General features: G+C 46.8%; 1 protein-coding gene across 2 annotated transcripts in view; it reads right to left on the bottom strand.

The window, feature by feature from the left end:
* LOC119445857 (5'-3' exoribonuclease 1) overlaps positions 1-14,856 on the bottom strand; it is an 89,853-nt gene that overhangs the window by 46,077 nt on the left and 28,920 nt on the right. For both annotated transcript variants that reach the window (XM_049663678.1, XM_037710160.2), the window contains exons 16-20: positions 10,280-10,449; positions 8,766-8,892; positions 7,194-7,283; positions 5,307-5,410; positions 4,291-4,404 (exon numbers count right to left, since the gene is read on the bottom strand). In XM_049663678.1, coding sequence (XP_049519635.1) covers positions 4,291-4,404; positions 5,307-5,410; positions 7,194-7,283; positions 8,766-8,892; positions 10,280-10,449 — 605 coding nt within the window. The remainder of the gene's footprint in view (positions 1-4,290; positions 4,405-5,306; positions 5,411-7,193; positions 7,284-8,765; positions 8,893-10,279; positions 10,450-14,856) is intronic.

Raw genomic sequence — 14,856 nt, 5'->3', positions numbered from 1 at the left:
AATGACGTTCAGCACTCACCGAGCCGCCAGTTTACTGCTGCAGGTAGGGGGTTTGATGAAGGCCGCATTGAGGGAACAGCTGCTTGAGAAAGAACTGGCCTCTGGGGCACGCCAAGATACTTTCCGAGGGCAAGATTATGCACATAATCCAAGGGCGAGAAATGCAGAGGGCACACCATGGGTTTCTCTGGCTCTTTTGCCGTTTTATCATCGGCAGAGCACTGAGCCATTGCGAATGCCGGGGAGCCGGGGCTCTCCGCGCGACACCACATGAAAGAACACAATCGAGTCAACATTGCCGCTGCCCCTGAGCAAGCGCCTTGGGCCATTTATACAGCCCTCAACACTACACACACGAGGTATTTTCTGGCTGTTTCCCGTGAAGTCAACGTTTTTCGAGCCACGCAACACGCAACCAAACACCGTAGAGCGGAACAGGCACGCGCGACGATGCATTGACCAAAAACGAAACTACGAAACTATCACGGCCGCATGTATCGCCATGCCACTTTTTCTTATTTATTTAATTTTGTGCTAAACTTGTACTTCCTCGCTTGAAACGGTTTAAAAAGTTGGCAAATGCTGTTTATGTACGTTTAAGGTGTATTTCATTTTGCGTTTTATTAAGAGCAATAAATCGCTTTCGACCAATTGCGACCGACCTGCATTTGTAATCTCCGACGTCACGAACGTGTAGTGCGGGAATTTCGAAGGGGCGTCAGCACCTATCCTTCAGTTTTTCGCTATTTTCTCGCTTATTAAACATCTGTTTGCAGCAAGAATGGTATGGCTGTGATTGTGAAAGCATAATCTACCATTTAAGCTCAACTTCCGGTTTCTCTTCAGTGTCCCTTTAATCTCGCACACGCGAGAAAGGAAGACGTCTGGAGGCGCGTGGACTTCGTTTGCTCGCGGGGCACGGGGAGATGGCGACGGAGACGGTGGGGAGTTGCGTTCAGCTCTTGCGGCTGCTACCGACGAAGCTGCTGCGCAGGCACCGTATGTCGAAAGCGATCTGCGATGGGTACGAAGGGCGTGCGCCGAGTGCCAGTAGCAATGTATGCGCTGCTTTTTATTTCCGACGTTCGCGTTGAAGCGAGAGAATAGACAGCGCGAAGGTCAATTTGCCCGCTGTCATCGAGCGAGATGTGTTCATGTAACCTGTGCGTGCGTGACACCGTGCTTATTTAGTTAGTAAGCGCATATTTACAACGTTATACGGCCGAAAAAACATCCTTACTTCGTATCGCTGTCTATTAATTTGCTATCGCAATCGATGCTCCGCCTTTTGGGCGAAACTGCGACATTTTTCTTAAGCTGCTCTAAGCCTCAATTTTTTTTCTCTTGAGAGGGGGGGGGGGGGGGGGGAGTTTTTCGGACTGTTCGGTTTTTCGGACTGCTCAATTTTTCGGACTATTTTTCAGTCCCTGCGAAGTCCGGAAAATCGGTCGGCTACTGTAGTTCTGTTAGTGGACGATTGTACAGTTAATGTGCGCGAGCGTCTCATCACTGTTGCACATGTCGCACGTGGGGCTGTTGGCCATTCCAATAAGGAAGGCATATGATTTTGTAAACGCAATGCCTAGCCAGAGACGGTACAGCATGGTCTGTTCACGTTGTGATAATCCAGGCGGCAGATGCATCCATATATCCGTAGAAAACGAATGCAAATGGCACATAGTGAAAGTTTTCCGAGTCCCACAGGGGCAAAGCGCATTCATGGGACATCAATCGCAGTCTAGCCGCAGTGTCTGTTTGCGAAAGTGGAATGAAGGCACATTGACCACTTTCATGTGCAGATTGGAAGGCCTCGTCGGCGTCCAATCTGCAACGTCCCATTGCAACATTACCGCTGATGTTGCAATGTCCTGGAAGCCATTGAAAGATTATGTTGTGACGCTTGTCATGGCTGCGATGATATATCTCTCGTATTTCTGAGGCCAGTTGTTCATTGGGTCCGTGGCGCATTGGGCTTTGTATGCAGTGAAGGGCTGCCTTGGAATCACTAAAGACTGTCCATTCTTGCGGTGGTTCCTGATTAATACATTCAAGTACAGCACGGAGTGCTGCAAGTTCTGCACCCGTTGAGGTGGTAACAAATGAAGTTTTTAGCTTGATTTCTTTAGATTTTGCCGGGATGATGACTACAGCAGCAGAGCTGTTGAGTTTTACCGAACCATCTGTGTAGACATGTTGCCGGAATCTGTGGACGTTGTAAATGTGTTCCAAAGTTGCTTGCTTCAAAGCTTGCAACGGCGCTCCAGCTTTCTTTTTGATGCCCGGAATTGTCAAGTGTGCTGGCGGCAGTAGCAGACACCACAATGGGGCTGATAATCATGTAGCAGGTGTGAATTGTGAAGACAAGTAGGACTGATGTCTTACAACACTTTTGGCAAATATTGAATGTGGCCTCTTCGCTGGCAAGCAAGCAAGATGGTGTGAGGGAATCTGAGTCAGATGCCTGATGTGTGCCCTCAGGACAGCTGTAGCAATGTAGACTGTCAAAGGGGAGTCTCTGGCAATGGCCACTGTTGCAATTGACAACGTAGTTTTTGGGAGACCAAGACAAGTTCTGAGGGCTTGGGTTTAATAGCACTTTATATAGTTGCAACATTGATGGTACTGTTGCGCCCCAGGACTTCCCACCAAGAAACACGAGAAGGTCCACAATGGCAGCCAAACGCTTTGTCATGTATGAGATGTGAGGGCTCTAAGACAAGTCTCTATCAATGATGACGTCAAGAAATTGGTGCGTTCGTCTGTACGGTACATTTTGGTCATTAATCCGCAAAACATCGCCTTGTGAGTAAAAGCAACGAGTGCACACTTCTCAGGTGAAAGCTCCAGGCCCGAAATTCAAGCTGTCTAAAAAGTGCAATAATGCACCCAATTCTAATCAACGAGTGAAATGTGCGAGTGAAAGCGCGCGAGGGACGTGCGTTTTCACAGAGAGGGAATGCACGGCGGAGAGCAAATGCAGCATTTTCCGTCGTGCGAAAGGCTGTGGGGGATGGGAGGGAGGGAGCGGAGGCAACGTTTAGCTGTGGCACCAAATGCGTATCTTACGACTGGGCGCAAGGGGAACTGGCGACTCAATCTCCCACGCGAAAGGAGGAAAGCGGGAAGGCAGCGCGAGAGGGATGGGGTGCGGCTTCTACTCTGCCAGCTGCGGGCTGTCGCGCGCACCGTATCTTGAAAGCGAGCTCCACACGGCTCTGACCTTTGTATGCGCTGTGCTTTCGCAGCTCAGTTTCCTTTGAAGCGATAGACCGCACGAACCTTCGGTCGCTGCTGCTGGCACGCTTGCTCACGCCAGCGTTTCGAAACTGGTCTGCGGTCATAGAGTGTAATCTACTCATGTTTGCTTGTGCGCACTGACGCCATGCTTGTTAATTCAGTTAGTAAGCGAATGTGTACAAGTTTATGCAGCTGATAAAACTACTATCCTTACTACGTATAGCTCTCTACTAATTTGCTATCGCAATTGGTGCTTCGCCTTTCGGGCGAAACTGCGACTTTTTCATGCATCTGGTGGTCTCGCGTTGCCTTAGTGGTTTTCTTCTTTTTGCTGGGCGCAACAAAAAGTTACCCCTCCATTACTTTTGCGTTTTTTTTTTTTGATGGACGCAATGAAGTCACCCCTGGAGTTACAATTGCGGCCGCGTTACAATTGAGTAAACGCAGTATATAGAATATTCAAACATTCCCTATTCGATTCAATTCGGTGATATTTGAGTATTCGCACACCCGTAGTATCTTTGGCTGTAAAATGTTTATTGTTTGCAGAAAAAATGCAAGCCAGATTCGAATGAATCAATTTAGCACCCAAATATGTTTCACATATGTAGCCGTCTTGTATATTTCAGCGTGTGCCTGACTAGCCCCGTGCATGTACTGGCAAAAATTCAACACCATGGTTAGCTGGTGCAGGAATCGCAAGACACTGTTCCCATTAAATTTTCCGTTTTACCCTTTCTGGCTTATTAATTAATTAAATTATGGGGTTTTACGTGCGAAAACAACGATCCGATTATGAGGCACGCCGTAGTGGGGGACTCCGGAAATTTGGACCACCTGGGGTTCTTTAACATGCACCTAAATCTAAGTACACAGGTGTTTTCGCATTTCGCCCCCATCGAAATGCGGCCGCCGTGGCCTGGATATACTCCGATGACTTGTATTTAGTATTCGAAAAGTGTGGTCTACCAACCTAAAAAAATTTATTACTTATCATTAGCCTTCTCCTAAAAAAGCCAGAATGAAGAAAAAAGAAACACTATTAGTGCTTACCGTTCTTTGATTCCATTGACTTGCATATCGAACACTTCCTGGTCGCTACTGGCCAACTTGTAGATACTGACGCTGTCACAGTTCTTTGCATTCTTGTGCACCTCCACGGAGTGTCTACAGTGAACACAAGGAAAAAGCACCATCCACATTTGAATTCTTAAACGCTGCCATATGAAAGGGACACACAGCCATTATTGCAGTTTTAACAGCACTCAGCTTTGCTGTATTTTTACAGAACAGCTAAAAAAAGACTGAAGAAAAGGTTAGTCTAGATGTGGTGTCTATCAGAAAACAAAAATTTTGCATCTCTAGCTACAAGATTGTGTACAGTTTACACATTGCTTGGTTGCTTGCTCAACCTATATGGTGTCTCCCTCTCGTTGCAGTGTTTCCAAACCATTCTATCCAATAAAATGCATTGCAGCTGCCTCGTTATAGGTATGCCTCTCCTTATCACAAATGCAGAGAGGCTACTGCAGCAACTATGCACACAGTGCCAGGGGTCATCTAGCTTCACATAATGCCAAAAACACTGTTCAGGCAATGAGTGCCATTAACTAATTCGCTAATGCCATTAAAAAGAAATAATGAAATCTCTGTTTTAGGCTGCAGTAGGCGAGAGCTTGTAAAGCTCATGCATGCATACACTTCCATTCATCCACATTATAGTACTCAGCATCTCATATCCAACATACCCTTTCAAATATATTCACAGCTACCAAATAAAGGTTAAAAGGGTACTCGGCACACACAAATGCCAGCATTCTTGGATATACTGAGGCAGCCTGTCCCGTCTCTGAGTAAATTTTTTTTTCGTAGCTTCGTTATGTTTTAATATTGTACGAAGAAAATGGAGTATATAGATGAACTATGACCAAAAGGTGCAATGTGTTCCTTGATGTCCTCTCATTAAACCACACATCAAGTAATCATGCGGGACCAATCACAAAGAATGCAAGCTGGACACCACCAGCGGTTCGCAAGAGCCACCCCCCCAGGGCTAGAAGGTAGGTTACCTTTCATCCCTAGTGGAGACAGCAACCACCAGAGCTTCAAGTAGATGGGGCCAATCGACATAAACGGACTTGCCCAAGAGCTCCATCGATATCTCTGCCAGTGTCTAAAAGGGAAGTGCATAAGCAAAGGTCCACGATACAAACATTTCGGATAGAGCACTTCACATTGCTGTTACCAAGTGAGCAAGGGAGATTTCATCCTGGCTTTGATGCTCCTTCGACCTATTATTAAGCACTTAAGAAGGGAGGGGTACGTCCCCATTTTCTGGAGTGCGGTGGGGAGCACATCTAAAGACACGCAGCAGCTATGCGCCAAGTGTGTGGCGCATCTTCTAGCATGCACTTGGGCTGTTCATGATAGTTTTACACTTAGTGCAGATACAGTCAACCTCGATATGACGAAGTTGTAATTGCAGCAAAAAACTTCATTAAACCGCAAACTTTGTTACTTCGAGGTTTAAAATTTTCAGCAGTAAAAATCATTTCACAAATTCTTCGTGGATAGTATCTTGTCAGTAATCACTTAAACAAATCCCAAGAAGGTCGTGCCATAGTAGTGTGGTTATGAGCGCCAGCGCACGCGATATAGATCACGTCAAGAGCAATGCATCAGTGTGGCTCAAGGCGCCCGAGATTGGTGTGCTACGTCGCGCGGCGCCGCAAATCTTGAACGCCATGGCTTACCACACTTAGTGCCCGCAGTCTTCATCAGATGGCACGCTCAATTAAAAATAAAAGTGCAAAAAGATACAGATACAAAAAGAAATGTTGCAGTTTCGCCAGAAAGGTGGAGCATTGATGGCAATAGCAAAGAGACAACTACACAAAGCAAGCTTCGTAGCTTTACCTGTGTCACGTGCGCTGTCACAACGTGAGCGAACACTTTGCGATGGGCCTTGGAAACTTGATATTACGCGACTGTGAACACCACACACATGGGAACAAAATGTGCATGAAGGCACTAAGCACCTTGGCTCGACCTTTGCACTTCCCGAAAATTACCTCCAAGATACGGTGTGTGGCCCGCATATGGACAACCATGTGCAGCTACAGCAAGAATAAAGGAGAGGAGATGCGCGCTAGGGGGAGAGGGCGGATAGGCTCACATGCCCCTCTCCCCCTTCTAGCTCATGCTTGATCACGTTACTGCGCACTCGCCATTTCCCCACCCCCCTTACGCTGAAGGAATTGTCAGCTCTCGTGTTTTTCCGAGCACTCTAAGCTGCCGCACGCCATGCGGCCAAGCAAGTTGTTACGCAACAAGCGGTGCAGTGCTGTTTCCTGCATACTGCGTTGCGGTGCGCGCGCTACTATGGCGTTTTTGCCACTTGAACTTTTCATGCGGAAGGACGCTTGCAAATAACTTTGTCCTTTGCCAACATTTCATAGCTTTTTGCTAGATTTACCAGCCATACAGGCTCCAAGTACATGCGTGAAATGGCCTAAAACTACGTTAAACCAACACCGTGCCATGAAATTACTCGTTAAATTGCAGAAAAAAAAACTGTTTTCAATAGAACTAAGATCGGGAAATAAACTAGCTCGTTACATTGCGAATTTCGTTCAACTGAAGTTTGTTATATCGAAGTTCAACTGTATTAAAACTATTCAACTCCCATTGTGTCTACTAATTAGCAGCAGAAAGCTCACTGACAGTCATACCAAAAGTTCAGTAACAGTCATTCCCTAAAAGAGTCCCAAAGCCACAGTTGGGTGTCGACGCAAATTTTATTCTTTGGTTTAAAAAACGCCAATTTGTATCCCCATCTGTACCACACCATCACCAGCTGCCCTGCAGTTGCACTCACATGCAATATTACTGGACCTCTATACATGTCAGTAAGGGGCAGTACTCAACTAAAGAGGAAAGGAAATTGTCTGACTTACTCGTTCATCTTCGTTATTTATCGTGATGACCATGCTTTCATTCCTGGTCATGGCCTGGAACACTTTGATGCACTCTTTCTTCAAGCATCCCTTTAAATGAGGAAACATTACAGAGAACTTCAGAACACATGCCGTATTTACTTGATTCTAACACGCACCCGTTTTTCGTGACGGGAAAAAAAAAAAAGCGCCCTTTACAGTACCACGCACCTCATGCTTTCAAACAGAAATACAACTTTCTCTCATTTGGAAAAACAGATTTCCTCCTGATGCACTGAAGTTGTGATAAATGAAAAAAGTCGCAGTTTCGCCCGAAAGGCGAAGCATCGAAAGCAATAGCAAATTAGTAGACCGCTATACAAAGTAAGGATAGCAGTTTTATCGACCGTATAAACTTGCAGACATTCGCTTACTAAATAAATTAACAAGCACGGTGTCACGCGTGCACAAGCAAACATGAACACATCTCGCTCGTTGACCCCAGTAACGAACTGTCAAAACACTCGAGTGACGAAGCGCGGCGAGCGAATTGACCTTCGTGTTATCATGCCTCTCTCTTCAACCCACAGTCACACCTATAAGCAGCGAAAACACGGCGCGCGGCAGACTTTCCCCGTCGCAGATTGCTTTCAAGATAGGGCCAAGGCGATCGTATCGCCGAAGTGGATCGTCGTAGATTACGTCCTGCTTCGGTCCACTGAACCATTCCGCATTGCTTTGCTGGCGAAAATCCTCTCCTGTTTGGGCCAGTCACGAACGCAAGTTTCGGATTCTCCGAACGCCCGTGATGCGGTCCGATTTCCGTCCGTCTCCGCACACGTGATCACTTTCCTTTTAAATGCGGCATCATGATGAACTCGGCACTTCATGCTGATATAGCAGACGCAGAGAATGTGAAGATAGACGATAGACTAGTGCCTAAGCACGTGTGCTGCAGCACATAGAGGAAGCTGCGGTAGCTAGGCTCGACGCGCGTGCGAGGCGGCCATTTTGAAATGCCGACGGCTATATGGTAACGCAGATTTAGGGTGGTACTCAATTCTAACGCGCACGCAATTTTTGGACCTGTTTTATCGAAAAAAAAAAAGTGCGTGTTAGATTCGAGTAAATTTGATATAGAGTCCGTTGCAGCAATGCAAGAGAGAGCAAAGCTCCTTTGAAAGTCCAACTGTTGTCAACTGCTTAGAAGAGATGGAAATGCTAGAAAAATAACGAGTTCTTGAAATCATGGCATGTTGTGACAAGTGGAGACAATGAAACCAAAGCACAGAAGGGCTGAAGAAAACTTTAAAAAAAATTATTATTGCAATGTACCTACAAATGAGTAAAAATATTTTCCAACGTTCACAGTGCTCAGACATGATCCCGTTACACAAGTAAGGCATTGAATTTTTCAAGTTCTTAAGACTCGTAGATAAGACAAAATCATACATGTTTTGCTATAGTTTCTGTTGTGACATCTGATGCCTGCAAACTTTTGTTCCGGATAGTAGTTCATATATCATAAGAGTATGGCTTTGACGATGCGAAATGCCATGTCACCTTGCATGACAGGAAATGCCATTGACTTACAGTGTAGTGCAGATGCTTCAGAGTTGGAAACCCAGGAAAGTAAACATCCAGCCTGATTCCCTCCAGAAGACCCTTCTTGATCATGGATACAGGAAGTCGAAAGGCATCCTTATCCAATTCGGTCACTCTGCAACATAACAGGAGACATTTAATCCAAACTCATCAAAACTGGCTCAGCTCTGACAGAGTTTCGAAGGCCTGGCCACAAAAATTAAGAAAAATAATGGGTTAAACCTCAGAGAACGGCAAAGATCACATGAGAGATGAAAGAAAAATGATAGGCATATTGTTAAGAGACAGGAGGCCGGCCTTGACAGAAAAAACTTTAAAATTTGTCTTGAATCCTCTATTTTTATAAAGTGACAATAGTTGTTGATCAAATGCCCATGCATGCCAAGGGAATGTATAGTGATAAAACAAATGGAAGCAAAAACAAGCATAGACGGCATAGGTAGGCAAACAACCTCACAATGCTTAACCTCAGCTCAACATCCAATCAGGTTTGATGACCTCACTGAACCTCGTCATCCCATGAGGTTGAGGTACATTCAGGATGCCTCACCTCAACTTTCAGCAGCTGTCAACATCACCTAGACCTCATCACTGAGGTTGACGTTGCGTCTTGAAACACAACCTTAGTTCTTGAATTCATGTTTGGGTGCTTAATGTCAAATATGCTTCTCATGCTTACCTACGTAAACATTATACTTGGAGAATGCCAGCAAACTTGGAAGTAGAAAAAATCGAGAAGAAGACATAGAACAAAGTGACAGGAAGGTCACTTTGTTCTATGTCTTCTCGATTTTTTCTACTTCCAGTTTGCTGGCATTCTCCAAGTATAACCATGTACCAACTAGCCCAACAAGCCACTCTCATCTACGTAAACATGTTCCAAAGCCTCAAATACAGGTGGACCAAAGCCATGATAGCCAATCATATACAAGGCTTCATGAAAACGATTGTTCAGCAGGAAGTTCCACCTGCAATCATGCTTTGTCTTATGGCTTACATAAACCTGAACTACTTGAAGACATATTTAGATAAGTGTAAAAATTTGCATCAAAACAAAGTAGAATAATGTCAACTCATTCGCTCAGGAGGAAGTAATTCATGGATTTGAGCGGCTGCGGAAAAGTTGGACCTAAAACCTCCACCTCCCTGCGCATTTGACTTCACTCAAGCTCTTGGTCGTACACGAAGTCAAGGTCGAAATTGTTGACCTCTCGCCACTAGCAGTCATTAACCTCACTTCTCGGTGTCTGTGAGACCAAGGTCAAGTTGGGGCCAAAATCTACCTCGTGAGGAATAAACCCATGTGAGATTTCCCACGTTTGATGACTGGTGCTTGTAACATTTCAGCAGCACCTTTCAGAAATAGAACCCAGAAATTTCTATCTGCTAAGCAGGCAATGAAGATGTAGCGAATGACTATGTAAGTGCCAATACATCCGAGAAGGACAAGAACAAAATGGGGCAGTGTTGGAGGTAGCCTAACTGATGCAGAAGGCACTCACTTGGCGTGGTTCACGTCTACACTAGGCAGCAGCTGGTCGCCCTTGCAGGGGCGAGCGGGCTGGGGTTCCTCGGAGTAAACAAACAGCAGGTGTCCCGAGTGGCCATTGCGGGCCTTCTCTTCCTCGGTCAGTTGCTCGAAGCGCTCTTCCATGGCGGGAAGCAGGCGGCCCTGATAGAAGACGCACACATATCCAGAACAGTGAGTGAGGAATAGCAAACCACCAATAGAAGAACACCAATGCAAAGGTTTGTGCTTTTGATGGCCACTGTCAGAAATATATAGTATATGTAAGCATGTGCGTGAATCAACAATAAGGGGGGACGTGGCTTTGAAAATCAACTTCCTGATTTCTTCATGGATTTTGATGAAAATTGGCACAAATATTTAGAACGTCTCCCTGATACTTCTAGTTCAAGGAACGTGAAAAAAAAAAAAATCAAAATAGGCTAAACGGTAACGAAGAAATCAGCTCCAGAAACTGAGCAGAAAGGCAAAAGAACACTTTTGAGAAAACGGCTCTCAAAGTTTCACCTTCTCTTCAGTTCTCTAAAACGCACCAAATTTGTAATCTTTGATGTGTTTTGTGGCCTCTGGTCTGGACATGTGGCCTCTGGTCTGGTGCGCCTTCTTTCTGCCTTTTTCATTTTTGTATGGCATTCTTTACTGCTGCTCTACAAAGAGCATGGTGCCTGGGTTTCAAACCAAGTGAGGTGCAGAACTATGTGGGCATAAATATACAGTAGTTCTAGTGTTGTACCTGCAGACTGCCTCATTGATAGCAGTCTCTAGTACAGTCAGTCAGGCATTGTTTTCTTTTGGTAGAATCGACCATGTTACTGAATGAAGGCTCTCAGCAGCCTTCTGGATCATCTTCCATTGACAATGGCTATGGATGTTAGGAGAGCCACTGATAGATAGGCAGCAATGCAGCTGCTAGGTGCTTTCCAGCCTGTACTTTTGTATGATGCCTCACTTCTGCAGCCAGGTGTCTGTGTCAGCCCAAGTGGCCTAGTGAACAGAGCTCATGATGAGGTTCTCTTTATGAAGGTGTGGTATGATAGGTATTGTTACGGGATATCGTGGCAATACGATAATAGAGTCGGCGCGCGATGCGCTAAGTCGCGGATCCGAGGTACCGATGCGCGAAATGCCTGGTCGCGGGTCCGAGGAATAGAGGCTCGATGAGCTTAACCTCACAGTCCGAGGTGCCGACGCGCGAAATGCCTGGCCGCGGGTCCGAGGTGCCGACACGCGAAATGCCTAGCCGCGGGTCCGAGGAATAGCCGTTCGAGGTGCTGACGCGCTAAAGTGCCTAGCCGCGGGTCCGAAGAGTCGGCACTCGATGAGCGAGGTGCCGACGCGCGAAGTGCCTAGCCGCGGGTCCGAAGAGTCGGCACTCGATGAGCGAGGTGCCGACGCGCAAAGTGCCTAGCCGCGGGCTTGAGGAGTCAACGCTCAAGGTGCCGATGCGCGAAGTGCCTAGCCGCGGGTCCAAAAAGTTGACACTCGATGAGCGATGTGCCGACACGTGAAATGCCTAGCCGCAGGCTCGAGGAGTCGACGCTCTATGTGCTTAGTTGCGCAGTCGAAGGCGCCGATGCACGAAATGCTTAGGCAAGGGTCCGAGAAGTCCGCGCGCGATGTGCGAAAGGCTTAGCCAAGCGTCCGAGGATTCTGTGCCCGAAGTTTGGTCGCGAAGTCCGCGTCGCCAATGCTCGGAATGCATAGCTACGAGTCTGAGATGTCCACAAAAAGCGGGATCGGCCACGCTACTGCAATGTCCGCGTAGCGCCCGTTTTGACACTCGTAAGAGATTATGGAAACTGTCCAGAGCTCGCGAGGAGACTTCAACAATCGGAGCAGACGACGCCATCGTGGAGTGAGCACCGGACCAATGGCGAACCACGCTGGAGTCAAGTGGCGGGCGCGGCCAATCGGTGGCTCTGGCATGACCTTCAATCATTTGCTTTTTGTGTGCTTATTTCTGTATGGAGGAGATAGCTGAAGCGGCAAATTTGAAGACAGAGAAATGCGCTTTCCAACGAGACCAAGATGGCAGCGCTCGGCTGCGTCGTTCCGGAGATATCGTGGCTTGAAAAACGCCGTTCCTTCGTGATTTCCACGAAATTTTTTGGCACCTTGGCTATTACATTTTTTTACAGCACTTTTACTTGGTTTTCAGCGATGATATTTCGGAATCAGATAGAAACTGAAAATGTGATTTCCAAAAAATTTGATTTTTTAGCGATTTTTCGCGATGCGAAAGCATGCTGGCGCATGAAAGCTTGCACCCATGCATGTGCAGATGGTGCTGGACACATTGTACACGTTTAAGTGTGACGAGAGCACAGATATTTTCTCCAGACACAAATATGGGTGCTCTGGCTGCCTTACAAAAGGCGAAAATAGTGAGCCAAGTGGGTGCGGTGCGCCTTGTAGGTTGAAACCTCCATTCCTCGCGAAACACGGCAAATGCAAGGAGCGAGGGCGCGAGCTTTTGAGCGCCTGCAAGCGTACATGCAGTTTGGCCTTTAGTGTTGTCACTTCTGACACAGGCAACCAAGGTAGCTGTTACGCAGCTGAATGCTCACATCAAACATGCGTGCCTGGCACAATTTGTGACCAGGATAAGAATTCCGCATGATACATGGTGCTACCATTTCTCCATTGTTTTCTACAAACAGCATCATAGGGCAAGGGCCTTTTTATTAGTTTTACCAATCTAGACCACGGCACAAAATGAGTCCAACATGGTCAAAGATGTACATACAGTCAACGCCCAATTTTTCGGACATGCTCGACAATTCAGGTGCCAATTCAGACCCCATAGAGCATGTAGACATAGGATGTTTCGGACACTGAAACCCCTTGCTGTTTGATTTTCAAGGCTTTTTGCTGTGACCGCAGGTCCGAAAACGACATTCATCAAAGCCCCCACCACCGCCATTTTGATTACAGTGGAATCTCGATGATACGAATCTCACGGGGTCACAAAATAAATTCGTCTTAGCCGAAATTCGTATCATTGAAACACAATTAAAACTAGCTAAATTAAAGAGTCAAGAGGTCAACTCACTCCGTTGTGCGAAAGGCCGTAGGGGTATGGGAGGAAGGGAAAGAGGGGGGGGGGAAGATACACATTGCAAATGTGTATCTTGCAACCTAGCGCAACGGTAACTGGCGACGCAATCTCCCCACGCGAAAGGAGCAAAGCGGGAAGGTAGCGCGGGAGGGAGGGAGGGGGGGCGTCTCCTACTATGCCAACAAATGCGTTCTTGTACTTTGCGCCTGTACCGGTTGTCGGTGTTGTCGCCCGCACCATATCTTGAAAGCGATCTCCACACGGCTCTCCACAAAGTGATCTCCACACGGCACAAATGATTGCCGAGGCAGAATGCAGAAGGAAAAGAATTTTGCAGTTTCGCCAGAAAGGTGAAGCACCGATTGCGATAGTAAATTAGTAGACAGCCATACAACCTAAAGTTTTATCGGTCGTCTAAACTTGCAAACGTTCGCTTACAAACTAAATTACCAAGCACGGTGTCACGCATGCACAGGTAAACATGAACACATCTTACTCGATGACCGCAGAAGCTCGCTGTCAAAACGCTGGAGTGAGGAGGCGCGGCAGCAGCAGCAAGCGAATTGACCTTTCTGCTGTTCCCCACTTCAACGTGAACGAAACGTCGAAGACACAGCATATACGACTCTACCGGCACTAGTTGTACTTTGCCCATATCGCAGATCGCTTTGGAGATGACGCCCGCGTGGGTGCGCGCTTTGTGCACGTCGCAAATAAATTTCAAGATACGGAGCCCGCGTAGCTGCGCCGTAAGCAGCCACTGCTGGAGTAGCTGCCGGAGCACAACGCCTTTGCTTGCCGTGAAGCGTAAGAAATCCAGGCTGACCGACTTTTGGAAACAAAACTTCCAGTAAGCATAAGCTTGCCAAGCTTGCCTACTTTGTCATAAATATGCAGTGAAATTGGGATAATTCAAACCACTTCATTGCGGTGGTGCATGTGCTGCAATATGAGTGTTTCGCGATCGGCCGGGCACGCATTGGAATAAGCGTTGGCCGCAATGTAAAAACAATGCTGTAACAACGGAGCGAAATACATTCTCTCGTGAAGTTGACACTTTACTGACCGCCTTCAGTACATCTCAACCTTTGCCTCCACGCCGTTGCGAAGATTTCCCGGATGATGGTTCCAGTTTCATTCGTGGCTTTGCCGTTTGGCGTACGTATATACAGCGGAACCTCGTTGATACGATTCTGCGTAATACGTTTTTCAGGATGATAAGTTTTTCTTTTGTTTCCCGGCCAACGTCCCATAGGAGCAATGTATTTTCATGCGGTTAATAGGATCGCGTTTTCACCTGAAGTTGGATGATACGACTGGAAACTGACATTTCTGAAACTGGTAGCTTTATATTCAAGCGTACCAGATTAAATTACATTCCAACAACCCATGAACAACGTATTAAGGGCTGGCGACACTAGCGGAAAAACGCACGCTGCACGCCATCGGCGGCAGAACGTGCGCCACAAAAGCTGCCGCGAAGCAGGTTTTTC

The sequence above is a fragment of the Dermacentor silvarum genome, chromosome 3, assembly GCF_013339745.2.
Source record: "Dermacentor silvarum isolate Dsil-2018 chromosome 3, BIME_Dsil_1.4, whole genome shotgun sequence".
Taxonomy (NCBI): domain Eukaryota; kingdom Metazoa; phylum Arthropoda; class Arachnida; order Ixodida; family Ixodidae; genus Dermacentor; species Dermacentor silvarum.
Note: the sequence above shows the minus strand (reverse complement) of the source record. Positions and strands in the feature narration are given on the sequence as shown.